Source organism: Bombyx mori, chromosome 11 (assembly GCF_030269925.1).
Source record: "Bombyx mori chromosome 11, ASM3026992v2".
Classification (NCBI taxonomy): Eukaryota; Metazoa; Arthropoda; class Insecta; order Lepidoptera; family Bombycidae; genus Bombyx; species Bombyx mori.
The window spans coordinates 957,842-981,803 of NC_085117.1; the positions used below are offsets into that span (position 1 = coordinate 957,842).

At 40.4% G+C, this 23,962-nt stretch overlaps 2 protein-coding genes across 3 annotated transcripts in view; both read left to right on the forward strand.

Annotated features, from left to right (window-relative positions):
* Window positions 1-23,962, forward strand: part of LOC134199623 (uncharacterized) — a 500,100-nt gene that overhangs the window by 308,746 nt on the left and 167,392 nt on the right. The gene's annotated exons all lie outside the window — the stretch shown is intronic.
* Window positions 5,307-22,890, forward strand: LOC101744881 (multiple epidermal growth factor-like domains protein 10). The gene is made up of 14 exons (XM_004922133.5): window positions 5,307-5,516; window positions 6,939-7,091; window positions 7,794-7,886; window positions 10,728-10,931; window positions 11,599-11,691; window positions 12,322-12,552; window positions 13,542-13,661; window positions 15,000-15,167; window positions 17,118-17,264; window positions 18,623-18,742; window positions 19,098-19,226; window positions 19,876-20,016; window positions 21,521-21,649; window positions 22,776-22,890. Exons 1-14 carry the CDS (start codon window positions 5,486-5,488, stop codon window positions 22,853-22,855), a joined length of 1,839 nt encoding a protein of 612 aa, XP_004922190.1. The 5' UTR covers window positions 5,307-5,485; the 3' UTR covers window positions 22,856-22,890.

Below are 23,962 nucleotides of genomic sequence, written 5' to 3' on the forward strand. Positions count from 1 at the left end.
TTTATTAATAATTTTGTTTTATCAATTTATTGTTTACATGACAAATTACAGCGACCACAGGCTGACGCTTGTTTATTTTTGAAATGTCACTATTTGAGATAATGTCACTGAAACGTTCTGAAATTAGTGATCTGTCAAGTGGAGGTTTCTTTTATGATAAGAATTGGATGTTAACTTAAAATAAAAAATAATTGCAGGCATTTCTATTATTTAAATTAAAATTCTTGAATTTCACTAACAATCTTCAAAGCAGTGTAGGTATGTAGGTATGTAGGACCTAGAAAGAAAACCGTTATCAAAATTTGTTTGGGAACGAAAATAATTCAATAAGTGTAACTGTTTTCTATATCTATAATCTATATCTATACTAATATTATAAAGAGGAAAGATTTGTTTGTTTGTTTGTTTCGAATAGGCTCCGAAACTACTGGACCGATTTGAAAAATTCTTTTTCCATTAGAAGCCGACATTGTCCCTGATGAACATAGGCTACTTTTTTTAATTTTTTTTTTTTGGTTTCATGTGTGTTTTAATGTTTCCGAAGCGAAGCGAGGGCGGGTCGCTAGTAATATTATAAAGAGGAAAGATTTGTTTATTTGTAATGAATAGGCTCCGAAACTACTGAACCAATTTGAAAAATTCATTCACTGTTTGGAAGCTACGCTATCCCCGAGTGACATAGACTGTATTATTTTTTAACAAAAATTAGGGATTCTTACTAAAACTCCAATAATGTAACCCAAGGTGTAAAAAAATTACCAAAATTTTTTGTTAAGGACCCGAGCGAAACCGGAGCGTGCCGCTAGTATGAAATAAATTAACTAGCTGAATAAATAAAAAACAACAAAATTTATAAATTTATTATGTATGACATACACAAATATATATTTTTTCGATCGTCTTTCCTACTTTTTATTTTAAAGGATAAACAAAAACAAATCACATACTCAAATATGACACACAGTCAAAACACTCCAACGAAGCAAGTTACATGTTGCTACTCTAATAAGCATATTAAATTCAAATCTCAGTTAAAGGAATATTCGGACTGGCTTCATAGATAGACAATTTTTTTTTAATAGATTGATGCACGGAACATATTACAATCATTACAGTACATATTAGCTAAATCGTCAAATCGTACAAGTAATACCTAGACTGCAATCTAAATAGTATGTGCACTTAGCAAATCCATATTAATGTACATAGCTTTGGCTATTGAAAACACATTTGAAATTATAAATATTGATAACTAGCAATTGTTAAATAGGATATCCTTTACACATCTGACAAATCCCCTGAGTCTAGGTTCAAAGATATCAAGGTCACCGTGACATTTAGCCAAATCATTATACTGCCTAAGCATTCTTACCATAGGGTTATAATATGATATTTTTTTATTTTTTTATTTTCATTGCATAGATGGGCGGACGAGCTCACAGCCCACCTGGTGTTAAGTGGTTACTGGTGCCCATAGACATCTACAACGTAAATGCGCCACCCACCTTGAGATATAAGTTCTAAGGTCTTAGTTTAATTACAACAGCTGCCCCGCCCTTCAAACTGGAACGCAATACTGCTTCACGGCAGAAATAGGCGGGTTGGTGGTACCTACTCGTGCGGACTCACACGAGGTCCTACCACCAGTGGAATATATTATTTTTATATGTCCATAACGCAAAGAGGTTTACCAAATGATCGTTTTACTAATTTTGTATCGTCAACGGTAGATCACGCGGACACCTGGTTGACAATGCTATTGACAGCCAAGTATCTGCCTCCGACCAGGATACGACACATCACTCAGGGAGCACCATTGAAACACCGTTCATTTTATTTCATCTACTGGTGATACCTGATACTGGGCCTCTTGTCATTCCGCGCGGGTAGGTACCACCACCCTGTCTATTTCTGCCGTGAAGCAGCAATGCGTTTCGGTTTGATGGGCAAAGGGCAGCCGTTGTAACACTAAACTGAGACCTTAGAACTGTTGTCTCAAGGTGGGTGGTAGCATTTACTTTGTTGATGTCTGTCTCTCTGAGTTCTAATTATGGTTGTCGGTAAAGCCGGTTTACGGACGATAGTCTTACGTGATGACGTCAGTAGCGGAACTATTCGAATAGCTAGCTCTGACGTCATCCGAGAAGATAGATAAACGTGTCACAATGTGTCACAAGCCAATGCTTGGGTCGATCGTGCCTCTCTATCACTCGTTCCGCGCTCTCGCTCGCACGCTTAGGCTTGAGCGGAACGTGACACTTTTTCGTGCGTACAGCCGGCGTTCATCGATTTATAAGAAGTTACCCTACAGTATTCGTGGAGACGTATTCTAATGTATATTCTAATATAATAGTAATCTACTTCTAATTCTACAGGGCGGCCTATGTCGCTCAGCTGCGATCGAAGCTACATTATTATTATTATTTATCACGAAAACATTCGATAAGCCGCTGATTGCGAGTTTATGATTCCGAACACCTGCAGGATAGCTCGTTCAATGTTAAAACTCGTAGAGCTAGTAATGTCCAGATATGACATTGGGCTATGATAATTGAATGAAAATAGAACGCTTTATAGTAGATTTTTCAAAATTGTCCTAATAATATCTAGATATGACAAACTGTTGTTTTTTTTTATTGCCCTTGTAGGCAGACGAGCATACGGCCCACCTGATGGTGAGTGGTTACCGTCGCCCATGGACTTCAGCAATGCCAGGGGCACTACCGGCCGCCTGCCAGCTGTGATAGCTGAATGAAAATAGAACGCTTTTTATAGGTTTTTTTTATTGTGTATACAGGTGAACGAGCACACGGCACATCTGGTAGTAAGTGGTTGACAGAGTCCATCGATACGCAAATGCCGCGCTCTATCTTCGAGATAAGTTGTAAGGTTTTTAATAGTAGGTACAAAGCCTACCTCACTCTTCGAAACGCATTACTGCTTCACGGCAGAAATAGGCAGGGTGGTGGTATCTACCTGTGGTATCTACCTGTGGTATCTACCTGTGGTACTCTTGAAGAGCATTGTAACTGGTGGAATCAAGGGTGGTACGAATTTGCTCGAAGCAACGCATTAAGCTGTACCACCACCATCTGTTTCTTTCCATCTTACAATATAGGATAATGTATGGCAATGTCGGACATGTGTCGCGACAGGGCGATGATTCAGTGGAGTGCCTTGTGGTGCAGGGCATGATTGAGGGTACAACATTTTTTTTTGTCTACCTAAGCTGTTGGCCTTGAGAGGGTATATTTCAGCGTTACCCTAGCATTTAGATGAGCTCTCGGGGCTCAAACCAGGAGGCGCTACGAACACTGGCCCTAGCAAGAGCACTGCTTCACTGTATCTACCACCGGATCGTGACCCACTGAGAAGATCCGGCGAGAAGCTCAGTAGGCTGTGTCTGTGGGCTAGTAACCGTTACTATGGACCGAAATAATCAAGGCAGCCCTAAAAGGTCCCGTCAACGAGCGCTCAAGAAGGGCCGCGGTGTGCGAGGAATGTTGACGTCTTGTGAAGCACGCCACTTCCAGAACTGATGACCACAATCACCCTGCCAACATTGCAAACGACTTAGAAGAACCTGAGAATACATATAGAACAGCCTTTCCCAAAGTGGACGATAACGTCCCCTTATGGACGTGCAGGCTTAAAAGGGGCCAATAAGAGAGCCAGAAAACAAATGGGGGCGTTGTGTAGAGGCTCGGGAGGCGATTTGTAATTTCATCTATCAGAACTCTTAGACACAGACTGAGCTCTCGCTTTAGTGGTTTTTAAGTAGGCGAAAAAATGGGACGCTAAAACAATAATTTATTCTCAAATTGGGCAGTAGACAAAGTAAGTTTGGGAACCCCTGATACAACTAAATAAAAGTCGTCGTGAAGTCATCGTGGCCTAAAGGATAAGACGTCCGGTGCATTCGTATTGAACGATGCACCGGTGTTCGAATCCCGCAGGCGGCTACCAATTTTTCTAATGAAATACACGTACTTAACAAATGTTCACGATTGACTTCCACGGTAAAGGAATAACATCGTGTAATAAAAATCAAAACCGCAAAAATTATAATTTGCGTAATTACTGGTGGTAGGACCTCTTGTGAATCCGCACGGGTAGGTACCACCGCCCCGCCTATTTCTGCCGTGAAGTAGAAATGCGTTTCGGTTTGAAGGGTTGGGCAGCCGTTGTGACTATACTGAGACCTTAGAACTTATATCTCAAGGTGTGTGGCGCATTTACGTTGTAGATGTCTATGGGCTCCAGTAACCACTGAACAACAGGCTGTGAGGTCATCCACACACATAAGCAATAAAATAAAAATAAAAAAGACATTGATGTTTTTACCACAAACTGACGTAGAAAAGTATATAGGTCTTTCTATCAGAAAAAAATGTCGTATGAATAGACATATAAGCGTCAAAAGCATTTAACACTAACACGATAATCGAATGAAGTGTTGTAATATAACCATATTGGTATTTGCCAAACTAAAATTTTCGTGTAAATGTTCGTAATAATAAAATGCAAATCATAGAACTGGTTACAGATACATATATAAGAAGAAAAGTCCTTTTGGATCATGCCCACTAATTACTGGCCGGATCTTCTCAGTGGGCCGTGTTTCCGATCCGGTGGTAGATTCTGTGAAGCACTGCTCTTGCTAGGGCCAGTGTTAGCACCACTCCGGTTTGAGCCCCGTGAGCTCACCTACACGTTAGAGTGAAGCTTAAATAGCCTCTCAAGGCTTATAGCATTGGTAGAAAAAAAATAAAAAAAAAGATCACATAAAAAGGTAGCGATTCTGATCCGGTGGTAGATTAAGCGAAGCAATGCTCTTGCTGGGGATAGCTTTAGCGACTGAAATAGCCCCTTACGCTATGATTAAGTAGGAAAGGAAAAAAGGCGACAGGTCGTACTACTTATGCTATTTCCTGTGCACCATGATAAGCTGCCTAATGTAGTCGTCGTAGCCTAGAGAATAATACGTCCGATGCATTCGTATATGCGCCGGTATTCGAATCCCGTTAGGCGGGTACCAATTTTTCTAATGAAATACGTACTCAACAAATGTTCACGATTGACTTCCACGGTGAAGGCATAACTATACTGAGACCTTAGAACTTATGCCTCAAGGTGAGTGGCGCATTTACGTTGTAGATGTCTATGGGCTGCAGTAAACACTTAACACCAGGTGGGCTATGAGCTCGTCCACCCATCCAAGCGATAAAAAAAACATCGGTCACTACTTACTAGTTGCGATTGTGATTAAAAACCGATTGTATTTTATTTAAATTCGTGTCTAAATGATTCGTTGGTCTGCGTTATCACAGCGCATTAGCTAAGTTCTAGATTACGTGATAATGAATCAAAAAAATAATCATTCGGTATCGAATCATAGCTTAACTGTACTGGACGCGTTCAATGTAATTTCAAAATTAATTAGCCGTAAATAAATAGCTCTAAATAGGGAACTCCAAAAAGCAAAATGTGGTCGAACAACTTCCTTTTCATTTTCGGTAAGTTTTAATTCGAGAATATGCTACAAAAAAAATCCCTACCTTTTTGTTTATAGTCTAAGAGGCTATTCCAGTCACGCCCGGACGGGTGGGTGAGCGCACGGGCTCATCCTGAGAGAATTTGCAAACACTAGCCCTAGCAAGAGCAGTGCCTTGCAGAATCTACCATCGGAAGCGAATTGTTTATAGAAAAATCACATGCTATTTTTTGTTTATTTTATATTGCTTAGATTGATGGTTGAGCTCACAGCCCACCTGGTTTTAAGTGGTTACGGGAGTCCATAGACATCTACAACGTAAATGCGCCACCCACCTTGTTATATCTCAAGTTCTAAGGTCTCAGTATAGTTACAACGGCTGCATAACCTTTCAAACCGAAACGCGTTACTGCTTCACGGCAGAAACAGGCGAGGTGGTGGTACCTATCCGTGCGGACTCACAAGACGTCCTACCACAATTATAATTTTGCGAATTTGAATTTTATGACTCAATGCGCCGCGTAGGGCACTTGTGACCTACACGCCAGTCAAAGTGATAACAAATATTTTTGTCATCAAAGCGTCTCGCGAACCAATCGACCGTGGAGAGAGGGAGAAAGCGAGATAGGTCGTTTCTCTTACACACAGCATTCCCTATTACAAGAGAAATTAGATTTAAGAATTAACCATTAACGGTGCTTTTAGGTATCTCAAACACCGATCATCGTTCTCGTCGAACCCGTCGCTTGCGACGAAGGGCTCGACGAGTAAATTAACCCTCAGACACAGCCCACTGAGTTTCACGCCAGATCTTCTCAGTGGGTCGCGTTTCCGATCCGGTAGTAGATTCTGGCAGGGCCATGAAACTTCGATAGCTTAAGTCAAAAAAAATTTTATAAGGAATCTACTTAGCGACATTTTGTAGCGGCTGCTCCCAAACTTATATGTTGTTAAAGTTAAGGCATTCCATTATTGTATAACTAAACACAGAAAAGAAAATCATACAAGTCTTTAATTGTTATAGACAAATTGATTAAATGTTATCAATTAGTGGTTTCTGAAAATTTACAAAATCCTTCATTAAAAACAAAATGTAGGATCATTAATATGTTAGTGGCCGACGCCCGTAAGCATTTTTGTTGAGTGCTTGAATTGCTTATGTATAACTAATTTATGTGTAATACCTGTGGATTCTGCGAAGCACTACTCTTGCTAGGGTCAGTGTTAGCAACACTCCGATTTGAGCCCTGTAAGCTCACCTAGACGCTAGGGTAACGCTAATATAGCCTCTCAAGGCTATCAACACAGGTAGGATTTTTTTTTATGAAAAAATGAAGAAAACCACAATACTGCACACAGCAAAAGAAGTTTTACTTCTTTCATGTGAATCAACTTACACGTGCATCAATTTTTTAATAATATTAATGCATAATTTTCCCTTCAGCGTGCTCGCTTCAGTTGAGCGCGGTTTTAGCTCTGTGGTCGTGCTCCGAGGATGATGATTGTTCGAGCCTCGCCGGAAGTGTCTGCAGGAGCGGAAGCTGCGCCTGTCCGCACGGACACCAATCCGTATTGGGAGGAAGCTTGTGCGCTACCGGTGAGATTAACTGACAATGTTATTAACGCATCGCTAAGTGATAGCACACCGAGCGTTCTATCTAGGGATGATCGATATTCGATATTTAGCTGGAAAACATCGATGTTTTGGTTCCGATAAAATCGACAAATCGATGATATGAGAATAAAATATCGAATTAGCGAAACGTCCATATTCATATATTCAAACGAGGCTTGCGGAGGGTACTTAATGGTAGACAGCGGCTTGGCTCTGCCCCTGGCATTGCTGATGTCCATGAGCGACGGTGACCACTTACCATCAGGTGGGCCATATGCTCGTCTGCCTATAAAGACATTTTTTTTGGGCTGGCAACTATTTTACACCTGTTAGGCTGTAACGTCGTACACTTGTGCCTTTAAAAAAGAAATATAGTTTATAGTTTATGGTATGTCTTATTGTTTTACCTGTCACCGTCCTCGTCGTACCCGTCGCTTGCGACGAAGGGCTCGACGAGCGAATTAACCCACAGACACAGCCCACTGAGTTTCTCGCCGGATCTTCTCGGGTCGCGTTTCCGATCCAGTGGTAGATTCTGCGAAGCACTGCTCTTGCTAGGGTCAGTGTTAGCAACACACCCGGTTTGAGCCCTGCGAGCCCACCTACACACGTTAGGGTGAAGCTGAAATAGCCTCTCAAGGCTATCAGCATAGGTAGGAAAATAATAAAATATTTTGTTCGCAGTGGCTCCGTATCATACTTCAGCTTGCGTAGAAAGTCATCAGTGCTCAAGACTGTTCACGTCATTTGAGTGCAGACGAAGCGGCAATGAACGAGGTAATTATGTTTCTATACATTGCGGGCGAGCATTCAGTTAAAAAAAGAAAAAAAAAAAGATTAATTCTTAATAAATATAAATTACGTGTCACGTTGTTTGTCCGCGATGGACACCTAAACTACTGAACCGATGTTAACTTTTTATTATTTTAAATATGTGTTTTGTTCCAACCTAGGCCATAGGATGGTTTTTATTTCGATGAGGCGTTCGCTCCTGGCCTTTTCATTTTTAATTATTTTTTTAAATTGTATTTTTTGACTTGTTTTTTCGTTGTTGTAAATATTTTTACTAAAATAAAAAAAAATTGAGAAAAAACAAAATAAAAGCCCGCTGCGTTTTTTTCGCCGGGTCAGCTAACAATAATACATTAATTAATTAATTAACAATAAAATGATTTCTTATGTTGATTATTGTTATTAATTATAAGTTTCGTAAGTCTAAAACAGATGGCGCTTTAAATCAGTTTTTACAGACAATTGTAATACTGTCTGACATTAATATCTCATAGATGGCGCTGTGTTAAAAATACCAACGATTCACATAAGCTACAAGTTATTGGCACAATCACCACGTGTTGCTGAGGCTAAAGTATAAGTGAGATTTATTTCGTAGTAAACGCAATACAGTGAAACCATATTATTTTTTTGAATGCTTAGTTAATTGGACGAGCTCACAGCCCACCTGGTGTTAAGTGGTTACTGGGGCCCATAGACATTTACAACGCAAATGCGCCCCCACCTTGAGATATAAGTTCCAAGATCTCAGCATAGTTACAACGGCTGCCCTACCCTTCAAACCGAAACGCATTACTGCTCCATGGCATAAATAGGCAGGGCGGTAGTACCTACACGCGCGGACTCACAAGAGGTCCTACCACCAGTAATATTATATTTACTAAGACTGCAGTGGAGTTTTTAGGAGACAGCGACTGTTTCGATTTCCCATACTTATACACCTTACATTTAAACCTGAAGAAATACGAAATTAAAAAAACAAAACGATTCAAGCAACTTCGTCCTTCGCGTTCCCGCCAAAAAATCACAGAACATCTGACAGCGGCAGCTAATGACAGTACTAGTTCTATTTTCCCATCTTGAAAGGCATAGGTATCATTCCATTCAGCCTAATCTTTTGTGATTTTTTTTTTTATTTTTATGAAAAATGATGTGTACCGAAATAAAATGAAGTTGATTAATTTGAAACACTAATTGATTGGCATGAAATCAAATGAAACGAGATAGATGATATGGGATGAAATAATGTAATCTCAGTAAAATTGTGGTTATTTACTGAAACTTATTCAGTGGACTTTTTAGAAGTTCCCGAGAAGCTACGTCCGGCAGCTTTGTTTTATTTCCCCACATTCGTGCACTTTCACAGATTTTAAACAGTTAATAAACCATCGCCAACGCACCATAGACCTATATAGTAGGGACACGACATATTGTTCTATACGTACAATTGCTTATATAAATAGCACCCATTTTGAAGGCACATACATAAACATATATCTATCTCGTTCTTACTCAGCACTTTAACTCGCAGGAAAACAATATAACAGTATTTCAGTGCGTACATAAAATGAAACATGAATATACGTAAATGTCTCTGTCTCCGTCTAATGAGGCCGAAAATACGCCATGTTTAGCGCGCCAAATGTCATTGTCACGTCAGTTCGGCCGTCTGTTTTGGGTTGTACATTAATTATTGACTTTGATATCGATTTAATATGATTGCTTATATAAAATTTCTTATTTTATCATGCTTAAAACATACAAAAATAATAATTAAAACATATTTTATAGGATCTCAAGAAAGTCGATGCCCCAAAACTATTATCTATATATTTAAATTCATTATGGAGCCCTCATCCGAAAAATCGGACACCATAAAAATGGTGTCCGATTTTTATTTTAGTGTCATGATCAATAGATTCCGACCGTTTTCGGTCGGAATCATAAATACCTCTTTAAAATATGTCATCAAAACATATTTAGACATTCTGTTTAGATATTTCAGGAAAAAGGCTACCGACAAAATCTCTTCGGAACTATTTAAATAAAATAGTTTTATTCCGCAGTGAGTAAAACACTATTGTCAACTCGTTAAATATTTAACAATTAAGTGATTTTAGAGAGGAAGTCACAAGGAATGACGTTTGTAATTTTATTAACGAATAAATGTTCTGTAGATGTTTTTTTTTATCAGGCGGTCCCTTGATAAATTTAAAATTTGAATCACTCTCAAGTGAGAGTGATTCAAATGGTGCGGCGTACCTTCCTTGAGGTGCGCTGCGGTAGTGTGTTACGGACTTTAGGTCAGCAAAACAATTAAAATAGATTGTAATAGTCTAAGAAAAACACGTACTCAAAATACGATAACATTCAGCATGCTATAAATGGGCAGATGGCACTGTACTACGCCATATCTTTATGTTTTGCGGCAAACGACAACCTTGTAAAATCAGTGTAGCAAATTTTAAAAATCGTCATATCGTTTACTTGGCAAATTTGAAGCACGAACTCGTCTTAGATTTCACATATCTAAATCACATCATCTTTGCACATAACAATATACTTACTTCCTATTAAAGTATAAATTCTACAAATACTTCACTCAACAATATTTAAAATAAAATGAGCCAAGAACGTTTATCGATAAAACCTACTAACATTAAAATCTTCTGGGCAGCACTAAAACCGCCATGTTTTGTGGCCAGATGACGTCACAGTGGCACGAATTTTTTGTTGAAGTTTCATTTCCATAGGTTTCCTACTTCAGTGCAACGCACGCAACTAATGACATTGATTTGACAGTTGTTTTTTTTTTTTCCTCCGCAGACGGCAAATGTTTTTGTCAAGAAGACCACCACTACTTCCGCGGTCGTTGCTGGCCAATAGCCGAGTACGGAGCGACTTGTACGCGCCACGAGGAGTGCTTAAGCGTGATGCGGGATCCGTTTAGTCTTCGATGTGACGGCACCTGCGTCTGTGCTACAGGATATTACAGCAGGCAGAGGGGGGAGTGCAGAAAGATAGCAGCGGGTAAAGGAGGGGGGGAGTTTCAATCGCATTCTTAAGACGGTTATATAAGTTCGATCTGTCACACATTCTACTGCTCCGTTCGCTTACAAATTTAGGTTTGCAAAAATAATAATTGAACCTATCCCTAGAATCCTTTAAATATATCCTATGGAGGGTATAGGTATGGAGAGCAGTCTCATATGGGAGAAGCTTGAAAAAGTGTCCCACTTTCAGCACTCACAACAGTTCAAAAATCCTCCAGGGCTTAGGATGTTACTTCAACTTAATGTAGCGCACCTCAAGCACCAGTCATCGTTCTCGTCGAGCCCGTCGCTTCGCCCGACGAAGGGTTCGGCGAGTAAATTAACCCACAGACACAGCCCACTGAGTTTCTCGCCGGATCTTCTCAGAGGGTCGCGTTTCCGATCGGGCGGTAGATTCTGCGAAGCACGACTGTTGGTAAGACTAGTGTTAGCAACGTCAGAGCCCTGTGATCTCACGCTCGGCTAAGCTGGCATAGCATCTAAAGGCTACCACCAGCTTAGGTAGGGATAAATGAGAGAAAGGGACGCCAGACAGACTGGCGCCGTAACGCGTTACGTAACGAAACGACTTACCCTCTCATAAAAAGTCATCACTTCAAAAACCGTAGTGGATTTCGCAAGTTGTCACATAATTTTTTTTGTAGCTGTGGGTGAAGGATGCGTCCTGGACGAAGACTGTCAGTTCCCGGGCGGAGCTTGCAACGTTAACACGTTCAGATGCTACGACGTGAACGCTCGTGAGTATCTCTGATCATGTTTTACGATTTTAACACACAATTCATCTACAATTCGCACGTTTAGAATTATCAGCCCGCTGAATTTCGCACCGGATCTTCTCAGCGGGTCGCGATTCCGATCCGATAGTAAATTCATTCGCGAAGCAGTTGCTCCGAAGTTGTTAGGTCTCGGGCAGCTGTTAAAAAATCCCACCCCTCCTGGGTGAGCCTTTGCTCGCCCCACCTGTTCTGGTGAAACTGGAAAGGCCTCCGGGCCACCAGTAATCATTCACCTTCAATCTCAGTATAGTTATAACGGCTGCCCCACCCTTCAAACCGAAACGCGTTACTGCTTCACGGCAGAAATAGGCAGGGTGGTGGGTGCCTACTCGTGCGGACTCACAAGACGTCGCACCAGCGTTTACGCAAATTATTATTTTGCGGGTTTGATTTTTATCACATCGATGTTATTCCTTCACCGTGGAAGTCAATCGTGAGCATTTGTTGAGTACGTATTTCATTAGAAAAATTGGTAGCCGCCTGCGGGATTCGAACACCGGTGCATCGTTCAATACGAATGCACCGGACGTCTTATCCTTTAGGCCACGATGACTTATTTCAAACGTAACGAAAATCGTTTTGATATCCCAGCACCTACGGAGCCTCCGCCAGCGCCCCCGGTCACTGAGCCCATCACAGAGCCAACAACTGCAGAGCCGGGCGACCGGCCCACCACCGAGGAACCCGAAATAATAGTCGTCGAAGGACAATTCTGTGACCTTAACAATCCCTGCCCTAGTCCTTACCAGTGCTCCAAATTTAGCTCCTGCGTTTGTCCCGTCGGTTATTACGGGAATGAAGCTGGTACATTGTGCTTAGCTGGTGAGATTTTCTTTCTACTCCCCCTTTATGAGAATACGGTTTTCGGTCACAAATTTCCACCACCACCCTTCTGAATCTGTGATCTATAATGCAACGGGTGCCTCAACATTCAAAGAAGAAGGTACTCATAGGTGGTCGTACCTTATAACATACCCAATGTTGGAATACACGGAACCGACACTAAGAAATTTCTTATAGACCATCTAACAGTGTTTTTTCAGAATCGAAATAGCATTTTAGTCATTTTTAATTGAGATATGCATCCAAAAAAGCTCTTTGCCATCTACCAAGAACTATCAGCTTAATTGGTTACATCATGCGGTCACCCAGACGTGAATTAGAGATGGGCCGCAAAGCAAGGGCGCCGTGGGCTGAACACCAGCTGGATGGTCAGATCTGGTTAAGTAAGGGAGCGGTTGGTGGTATACACCATGCGGTCGATACCATCCATGATCGAACACTGTGGAGGAAAGTAACATGTGGTCGCAACCCTCAGCAGTGTGGGAATGATGGAGAAGAGAAGTTATAATTATTGTGACATAACTAAAGAACACATGAAGAAAGTGTTTAACCTTAATAGACACTGAGTAAGATCTTTATTCTTAGAGACAGTTAAAATAGTAGTTTATTATTTATTTATTGTATAGATGAGTGAACGAGTTTACAGCCCACCTGGTGTTAAGTGGTTACCGGAGCCCATAGACATCTACAACGTAAATGTCACCACCTGCCTTGAGATAATAGGTTTAAGGTCTCAGTTTTTTCAGCACAACGGCTGGCTCACTCTTCAAACCGAAACGCATTATTGCTTCACGGCTGAAATGTTACATTAAAATTACTTCTTAGCCTTATTGAGCTAGATTGTTATCCTAGTATTATGCCACACCTAGGTTTTGGTACATAAGACAGGTAAATCTGGCTGGGGGCACCTGCGACTCGGCGGTTGAGAGCCACTGGCCTAATTCACTAGATCTTAACTATTCCACCAGAACTTGGTTCGCCGTCTACGTCAGAGCAGTGTGTGGGACTGCTCGCCGAAGTAAGAGACGGCGTTTGCACCTGCCCCGCCAACTTCTTCTTCGATGAGAACATGAGGGATTGCGTTAAAGGTGAGTTGCAGTTTAGGGCTATTATCGATTTTCGCGCGCTGTGAGCACAATTAATTAATGGTTCATTAGCGCGTTTGTTATTTCCTTAATGCTGCCAGCGAATGAAGCTAATTAAACGGAGACCGTGAGGGAAATGTATGTCGGAGAAGCTACAATTATTAACACCATCGTCAGACATCGTAGGGGCGAATAGGGTGATCGAGTTAAGAGAAATATTTAGTACACCAATCACGTTTGTTCTGTTAGAACAATTTAGAAATCTTCTCATAACGTTAGCAAACGAAAACGGATGACGGTTCTTAGGACGGAGACACCGCTCCTCAAGAAGGCTGGTTGGTAAGTGTGATGTCGTCTACGCGCCTCCATCGGCTAGGCTCTGTCGTAGCACGAAGTTAGCCGAGTTCCGACGATACCGCAATCGTGCTGCCATCTCTCGGGAAACGTGCTGCGTTTCGTTTAGCTACCAAACTAATGACCGTTTCCGACATATAGATATTGTTACGTTGGTAAGAGTGATGCCATCTATCGTCGAATAGCAGAAACTGATATATAAAGAACTAGTAATGTCGAAAACTCTCGAGAATTGTAACGTCATCTATTATCAAATAGCGGAAACACATATCGAAACGACTCGACTTATCGAGAATGTTCTCGATAATTGTAGAGTTGTCGTGTCGACTATGAAAGCGTTGTAGAAATGACATGAAGACAGTTAGTAATCGGAACTACTCGAAGCGAAACCGCGAACGGATCGCCTGAAGCGAAGCGGAAGAAGTGAATTGCGAATTGTAAAGCATTCTAAGTGTTTAATAGAGTTTTAATTTGTACTTCAGTGAGCAGCGATTCCAAGCCCCAGCCTGATCTAAGTCTGGCACTGCTTGATCACGTTCATATTTTTTTTTTACCTACGCTGATAGCCTCGAGAGGCTATTTCAGCTTCACCCTAACATATAGGTGAGCTCACGGGGCTCAAACCGGAGTGTTGCTAACACTAACCCTAGCAAGAGCCGTGCTTCGCTGAATCTACCAGCGGATCGGAAACGCGACCCGCTGAGATGATCCGGCGAGAAACTCGGCGGGCTAACGTCGCATTCATAATATCGTATATACGTTATAATACTCATTGTAAAAATGAATATTTAAAAAAAATCTAATATTAAAAAAAAAACTAATATGTATTTAAAAAAAAAAGACATGCCCGCTGAATTTCTTGCCCATTCTTCTCAGGACGGAGGCTAGTTCTTGTGAATTGGCGGTAGTTCTTTTGACGTTCAACAAGTGTGTACTTTCATTTATGTTGAACAATTTTTTTGATTTGATTTGATTTGATCGTTGCAGTGACGAGAAGGATCACGGATTCGTGCGTGTCCGACATGAACTGCTTCACGTTCGGCTCTGCGGCGAGATGCGGTCCGCCGCAGCAGCCCTGGCAGCTGAGGAGCTGCGAGTGCATCCCCGAGCTGGCGGTGTGGGACGCCGACAGGAACATTTGCAGATTCTTCGCTGGTAAGCAACTTGACAGCTACATGTGCCCGGTCGCATTTTAACAATAAACTTCTATGTTAATAATAATAAATAAATGAAATTAAATTTCGATAAACTATTAAATTTCTGTGTGTTTACTGTTAGTTATTTAACCTTCTCGATAGCGTACAACTCCATACAATTTCGAGTTAACTTTTACGCTATCGAGAACGTTAAAAACTCGCCCTAAGCATTTATTTTCGTTACGGAATTTCTTGATTCGGTCGCCGCGCTCAAAACCCGCGACAAAAGCTACGCAATAGCTTAAAAAGAACGCGCAAATCGTACAAAAAGTATCTCTATAATTGAGCGTGTGATAGTATAAAAATTGAACTGAATGTTAATAAAGTTGACGATGCTTATTTTTTCTAAATTCAGGACCGTCAATTATTAATAAATTGATTAATTTTTGTATGAAACTACTAATTAGGAATCTAAATATTAATACGTGAAGCAAAAACTTTGTATCCCTTTCTACGAAAATTGCGCGGACGGAAGAGTATGAAATTTTCCACACTTATAGAGAATATAGAGAAGAAGTGCACGATGCAAATATTTTTTTTAAATAATGCATAAAAGATACATTAAATCAATAAAGATAACATTACACATACTACATACCATGTATTTGACGCACACACGCATGCATGCTATTTATTGTCAAACTTTTGTTCTTGACGTCTGTGGTCAAATTGAGAATAGAATAAATATTGTTTCTCTTTGTTAATATTATTATTTTTTGTAGTGTAGTCTTGGCGAAATTTGTGATTATAGAAGTATAAAATACAATCATAAGTAATAGTGTACAAACTTACAATTCCAATTAATTATAGTCGAATTTCGACTACTGCGGGACCTCTAGTCTCTATAATTGAGCGTGTGATAGTATAAAAATTGAACTGAATGTTAATAAAGTTGACGGTGCTTTTGTTTTCTAAATTCGGGTCTGTCAATTATTAATATACAATTAATTTTCATATGAAACTACTAATTAGGAATTAGATTATTATTATTATTAGCATTTTTAACGTGAACTACATTCCTATAAGCTGTAGACTCATTTTGGCTTGATGTATTATAAATAATAATAAAAACCTTTTATTTCAAGACATCAGTCTCATATTGTGTTAGTATTACAAAGAACTTACGAACTATGTTAGTATTTAAATAAATAATTTATAATTTTAAATAAATAACCTATTATGTACCTATTATGTACCTATTTAAGTTTTTAACTTCAAATTCAATTTTATTAATAACTTGAAGACATCTAATTGATATGTATTCTTTGCGTTTTCTTTTGTATTTTTGTTAATTTTGAAAGAACAATATAAAAAATATATTCTAACCTTTATTTTAAATGAAAAAAATTGAAATTTATAAAATTGAATTTCAAGTTAATATAGATTAATGTAAGGTTTAAAAACCCTGAGTCCGAAGAATAATGACCTATGAAATACTCCTTGAAGTAAAAGTCGCTGATGTTTTTAAAATGCTTAGGTGGGTGGACGAGCTCCCGGCCTACTTGATGTTAAGTGGTCACCGGAGCCCATAGACATCTACAACATAAATGCCGCCACCCTCTTTGAGATATAAGTTCTAAGATCTCAGTTTTTACAGTACAATAGTACCACCCCACCCTTCAAACCGAAACGCATTTCTGCTTCACGGTAAAAATAGGCGCCATGCGGACTCACAAGACGTTCTACAACCACCATTTGGCGTTAAGCCATTACCGGAGCCCATGGGCATCAGCAACGTAAATTCCGTCACCTTGACACACGAGTTCTAAGTTCCATTACAACGGCTGCCCCGCAATTCAAAAGTACTACTGCTTCACGGCAGAAATAAGCAGTGGTATCTACTCGTGCTGGTTCGCAAGACTCCCTACCACCAGTGCAAGGATCTTCCTAATCTTATCTACACCCCCAGGTATCGGTGAGACCTGCGAAGTGGATAGCGACTGTCTGGCCGGTGAGCTGGAGATCCAGTGCGTCAAGGACGAAGCCGGCCAGGGTTACTGCACCTGTCCCGAGGATCTGATCGCCGTGGATGGACTCTGTGTCACTAGCGGATTAGGTTCGTTTTCGCAATACCACTACCGCAACCCTTTTTTTGCGACACAATTCCCGATCCTGCGGATCGAATGATAAACAGTCGGCGGCACCCTAAACACGTCATTACGGATCCTCCCGATCCATTAACGATGCTTTTAGGTACCTCAAGCACCGGTCACCGTCCTCGCCGAATCCGTCGCTTGCGAAGGGCTCGACGAGTGAACTAACCCATAGACACAGCCCACTGCGTTTCTCGCTGGATCTTCTCAGTGGGTCGCGTTTCCGACCCGGTGGTAGATTCTGCGAAGTACTGCTCTTGCTAGGGCCAGTGTTAGTAAATTCTCTCAGGCTGAGCCCGTGAGCTCACCTACTCGTCCGGGCGTAGCTGGAATAGCCCTTGAGGCTACAAGAAGAATCAATTTTCAAGCAATCGATCAAAATCGATTCACGTCAAAAATTATCTCATTTTGAAACCTCTTAATTTTTGAAGTCTATTAAAAAAATCCGACCAGTTATAGCGGAACCTCGCCGGATTAAAAACCAGACAAGCGATAATTATTACCAACGACATTAAGACATTATCGATCGATTGATAATTTCGAAATTTTAATATGAAACGTTTCGTCCTTAAGTCTCTGATAAGAATGTTCCAGCGATTGGAATGTCTCGTGATAAGCTTACATTGTGTTCGAAGTAGGTATCCGCGACCAAAAGTCGGGTTCAATGTACTTTGTTCGAAGCGAAGTCAGACGCCATTCTCCTGCATAACGAGGGGTGAAAAGGTATGCAGCTTAAGCGACATTTTGGCAACTTCATAGACGAGCCATTTAAAGTTTGAAATTTCGCCCGACAGAAGTGATAATGCATGTAACTAGGAGATGTATGGAAATGGTAGTGCAAGGTAGAGGGGAAAGAGGTCGACCGAAGAAGACATGGATGGAGTGTGTGAATGACGATATGAGAGAGAGACGAGTGAGTGTTGAGATGACGGCTGATAGAAGAGAATGGAAGAGAAAAATTAGCTGTGCCGACCCCACCGAGTGGGATAAGGTGGAGAAAAAAAAGAAGTGAGAATCTAAGTTGAACTGTTTAATATTGAAAATGTTTAACCCAAGACAAAGCTTAGTTTATTACATGTTATGTATGCTAAAATAATAATAAAATTGTAATATAAATTGAAAAAGACATATGTGTTATAAGAGAATAGTTATGTGCACATATTTTCTCAGTATCGCTACCGCGTGCGTGAGAGAAAGGGACGCCAAACACAATGGCGCCGTAACGCGTTACGTAACGCAGCGGCTTACCCGCCCACATAAGGAGTTATTATTTCAAAAAAAGATAGGTACTCTAACTTTCGTTCTCCGGATTCTTTCACAGTTCTTGGCGAGGCTTGTCAAGTTAGCCTGGAGTGTTCCGGTACGGAGAACGCTGTCTGCACGGATGGCGTGTGCTCCTGCAACACCGGCTACCAGCAGGTCGACGACTTCTGCGCTCCCGGTGAGTATTAAGCTGATTACAGTAGCTACAGCCGGATCTTACTGGTGGTAGGACGACTTGTGAGTCCGCACGGGTAGGTACCACCACCACCACCACGTTTCGGTTTGAAGGGCGGGGCAGCCGTTGTAATTATACTGAGACTTTAGAACTTACATCTCAAGGTGGGTGGCGCATTTACGTTGTAGATGTCTATGGGCTTCAGTAACCGCTTAACGCCATGGGCTGTGAGCTTGTCCACACACCTAAGCAATAAAAAAAACGGTCTTTAATATCGCTCTAATGTCATGTTCAGTATCGACAGGAAAGCAAAAAAGAGATGATCTCCATACGATAATCTTTGTATGTATATTTTCAGTTATTGGCGGAACCTGTTCTGTGGATTCGGACTGCGTGATCCCGAACACGGCGTGCTTCGAGATTGACAACTCAATGACATGTCAATGCAAGGAGCGTTTCGTGGCGTACGACGACGAATGCTGGCCTAGTGAGTTATTCAGGACTTTTTACTGATGGCAGGACTTGTGAGTCCGCGCGGGTAGGTACCACCCCCTACCTGTTTTTGCCGTGAAGCAGTAATGCGTTTCGGTTTGAAGGGTGGGGCAGCCGTTGTAACTATACTGAGACTTTAGAACTGATATCTAAAGGTGGGTGGTGCATTTACGTTGTAGATGTCTATCGGCTCCAGTAACCACTTAAAACCTGGTGAGCTGTGAGATCGTACACCTATGCAAGCAAAAAAAAAGATATCTCTTCTCGCGTGACGTCAGAGCTGGCAGTTCGAATAGTTCTACTACTGACGTCATCACGTAAGACTATCGTGCGTAAACCGACTTTATAAATAAAATAAAAAAATAAAAAAGCCCTTTATTCCATGCAATTACATTAGTATATTTTTTATTATACGCATGGACCCATCTCAGGTGAAGGCCTCCGCCAAAGATTTCCATTTTGTTTTGTCTCTGGCGACATAAATCCAGTTTGGTCCAGCAACTTTTCTAATGTCGTCCTCCCAACGCGTCTACCGCTTTCCCTGTGGACCCCGCGTCCCATGCAGTTACTTTAGATGTCCATCTCCCATCCCAGAATCGTGCTACGTGGCCAACCTTACAGACAACGAATTGTTTTTATTTTAGATGTGGACGGTTTCCAGTCGGCTTGTAACGTGACCGCGCAATGTACTCAAGCTTTAGGGAACGAGGGTGTGTGTCTCGACGGAGCCTGCGCATGCGTGGAGGGCTTCCACCACAGGGGCGGCAGATGCTGGCCGATCACGGGTGAGTTGTAGATTTATTTACGAATCTCAACTGACGGGATCAACGAATGGCCTCTTTTTTTTCCTTTTTTTTCCTACCTATGCTGCTAGCTTTGAGAGACTATTTCAGCTTCACCCTAACGTGTAAGGGAGCTCATGGGCCTCAAACCGGAGTGGTGCTAACACTGGCCCTAGAAAGAGCACTGCTTCGCAGAATATACCACCCGATCGGAAACGCGATCCACTGAGAAGATCCGGCGAGAAACTCAGTGGGCTGTGGCTGTCTCGCTCAGTTTCATTTTCATTGCGCGCTGTTTATTCTCCGGATGATCGAGTTTACCTAAGCCCAGTGGTAATCAACAACTGTATTTGGCTCTCACGTGATGAGATTCAATGGACTGATATTGTTGGCCGACTTTAAAAAAGACAGCTCTCAAAGTGTGCTTAGTTGACTCGGACTACCTCGATGATGTACTCATACTTCAGTTTTGTCAAAGTTAGATTTTTTTGTCAAACCTTTGTATGTTCTTTTAGTGGTTAGATGCGTGGACGAGCTCACAGACCACCTGGTGTTAAGCGGCTACCGGAGCCCGTAGACATCTACAACACACGTGCCGCCTTTCAACTTGAGACAGATAAACTGTAGTTTTAATTCAGAATCATCACCAGTACCGCAATCTGTTTTCAATACGGCAAATGAATCCGTAAACATACAGTAATCATTTCAATATTTTTTTAAAATAAATATTTCTTTTTTTACGATAATAATAATTAATTACATACTATTATATATTTTCCTATACAAATAAATTAAAAACGTGTGGTGTCGTGGGACACCGGATAGGAACGAAGTTCCTTATTATAAAAATATTAATTTTAAGTTCTGTTCGAGGTATAAAGAAAATAATTATTCGGGTATACATTTTTTATTATGATTTTTTTATTGATAAAAAAAGTTATTTTTTGTACGTTATCACAAAGTTACTAATAAAAATCTTACGTTACGAACGTTTTTTCCCGGTTAGGGTACCCCTCCACATCGTCCCATAAGGAACTTCGTTCCAAAAATATTTAATAATTGATAGCTTCATTAGAATTTAACACGCAATAAAGAAGCATAATTTGAACATTCCTTAATTGATTAAAATTAGTTTCTGATATGAAATTTATAAAACTAGCGATCCGACCCGACTCGGTTCGCTTCGGGAACTGTAATTTACACTTAACAAATAGATATGTGCTATATAATTGTAGAGTTTCATAAAAATCTATCTAATAGTTTTTGCGTGAAACAGTAACACACATACATCCATACATTCTTACAAACTTTCACATTTTTATTATTATAATAGTAGGATTATTTAATAAGTATACCTATTTGTAAAAACTTCTAAGGTAAACCACTGCCTTCTATCCTTAGTGGTGTTCAGCCAATTACTTTACCAGCGATTATTATAACATCATCTAGGTAACCAAACGTACAGTCTAAATAGATTCGTTTTATTAACTAAAGGTCTGATTTTCAGGATTATTTGAGGTCTGCAATCGGGACAGCCAGTGTTTCCTGGGCGATTTGACCGAGAGGGTGGTCTGCAGGAACAGCTTGTGCCAATGCGACTTTAGCTATCCTTACTCTGAGGAACTGCACACTTGCAGTGAGTACATTCATCTTAACCTAAACGGCTGAATCGGCTACACTGTGGCGTAGGAGCGGTAACTTAAAGGAAGAGGCTGTGAATTTTACGGTAGCGGCTTGGCTCTGCTGAAGTCCACGGGTGACGGTAACCACTCACCATCACGTTCGGACGTATATTCGTCTGCCTAAATAAGCAATAAAAAAAACTTTTAAATGTAATTTCAATCCTCGCATTTTCGTCACAAAATCTTTTCGCACTGTCTTTCGAACCAAAAACACTAAGACAGGGTAAAATATCGAATTACCAATGGCCGTAATTCAAAAAAAAGAAAAGAAACCGTGCGCCATTTTGAAGTTAGGTTTCCACACTGATTCCCTTTGAACACTAGTCCTCGAACACACACACTGTAATGTTTATAGTAGGGGTGGCTAACCGGTCTCTAACACGTCATTTCGGATCCTTCCGATCCAATAATGGTGCTTTTAGGTACCCCGAGCACCGGTCATCGTTCTCGTCGAATCCGTCGCTTACGTACGACGAAGGGCTCGACGAGTAAATTAACCCTCAGACACAGCCCACTGAGTTTCTCGCCGGATCTTCTCAGTGGGTCGCGTTTCCGATCCGGTGGTAGATTCTGCGAAGCACGGCTCTTGCTAGGGTTCGTGTTAGCAACGTCGTCAGGTTTGAGCCCCGTGAGCTCACCTACTAGTTAAGGTTGCGCTGAAATAGCCTCTCAGGGCTCTCAGCTTAGGTAAGAAAAAAAAGGTAGGTAGATCGCAATCGACCGGCCGATCGTGGCTATTAGTTTAGTCGATCGTGGCAACACAAAAAATTACCAATTGCTGCACGCATCATCTTCATCTTGTATCATTTGTTACATAATAATCATTACGTCACATTATTTATCCTTCTACACAATAGTTCTCTTTTATTATATAATTTCAGGTTTATTTTAATCTTTTTAATAAAAGAAAATATGCTACTTATTTGTATACTGAACTACACTGTTTCATTAAATATCAAGAAAGGTCATTGGTGGATCGCAGAGTGTTTCGTCAATAGACAGTAGATAGGCTCTTGTCACTGAATAACCCGAGAGTAAAATCAATAGAAAAAAAATATTAATTGACATTAAATTTTTCAGCGTCATCCGCGTCAAAAATGGCGGGAAGCCTATTCATCATGGCCGCCGCGATCCTTTATCTGTACTCAAACAAAATGTGATATTATTAATTAAATAAATTGTATTTATGCTAAGATTTTCGTGAGTTTTATTTACTGACTTTGATAGCGTTTTGTAAGTGTGCACACCCAACAATTACTGCATTACAACATATTACAAAATATTACATTAATCCGCCTATAACACGGTAGATTGGTTCCGCGTTATAGGAAACGCGTTGTAGAAGTATTCTCGCATAACGCGCTTGTATGACCCCATATAACGCGTTATGTACAAATATGATAGAAAAAAAGAACAAAGTTTTAACAATTCAAAAACTAGGAATTTGTGTTTGTGTGTCTATCTCTTTTTACCTTCGCTTTTTCCGTTTCATCGACTTTCAAATCACAACGATGCTAAATAAGTTTTAATTTCAAATTTCAATAAGCAAGGGTTTAGTGAGTACTGGCCCGATATGATACTATGACCCCACACACGCATTTACTTAAATAAGTTCTTTACCCTTCAAAATACGAAACATATTTTGGCGTGTTAAAACGATTTAAACAGTAATCTTTATAATACAAAGAAGAAAAAAAAAACGAAAAACACAATTTCTTAATAAATCGCGCGTTTAAAAGGCCTTAGTCGTTCGACCTTTGACATAACACGCTTCTATTGTTTAAAAATACATGAAGAGCTTGTTTCTCTGGAATCTATCCTCTACTACTTTGTAATAAAAACTGTTCTTCCTTGAAATAAAATGAAGTTGTGACGTTTTACCATTCATAGACATCTTTCATAAAACTAACGCTTTTGTCTCTTTGCAATTAAAGGTGATTTAGCTATGACTTAGTTTGTACATGTTACCTTTTGAGCTTAGAACGTCCTTGCAGTGTGCGTGTCCGCCCTTTGCTGTTTAATTTGAATTCGGAATTTCGGTGTTGGCGCCAAATGTAGCTTGTTTTTTTTTGTATCAAAGAGTTCTTGTAGGTAAAACTCACTCTAGTAAATTCTTTCATTTTGTGTATAAAATATTTGAAATTTTGAAGTTAAACGAAACAATTCAGCCGATTCGTTTTCGACATTGTGATTACGATCACAGATTTGATCTTTGACATATTATCGATATACTTATTTTTCATTTGTTAGGAAATTAAATTAGGACA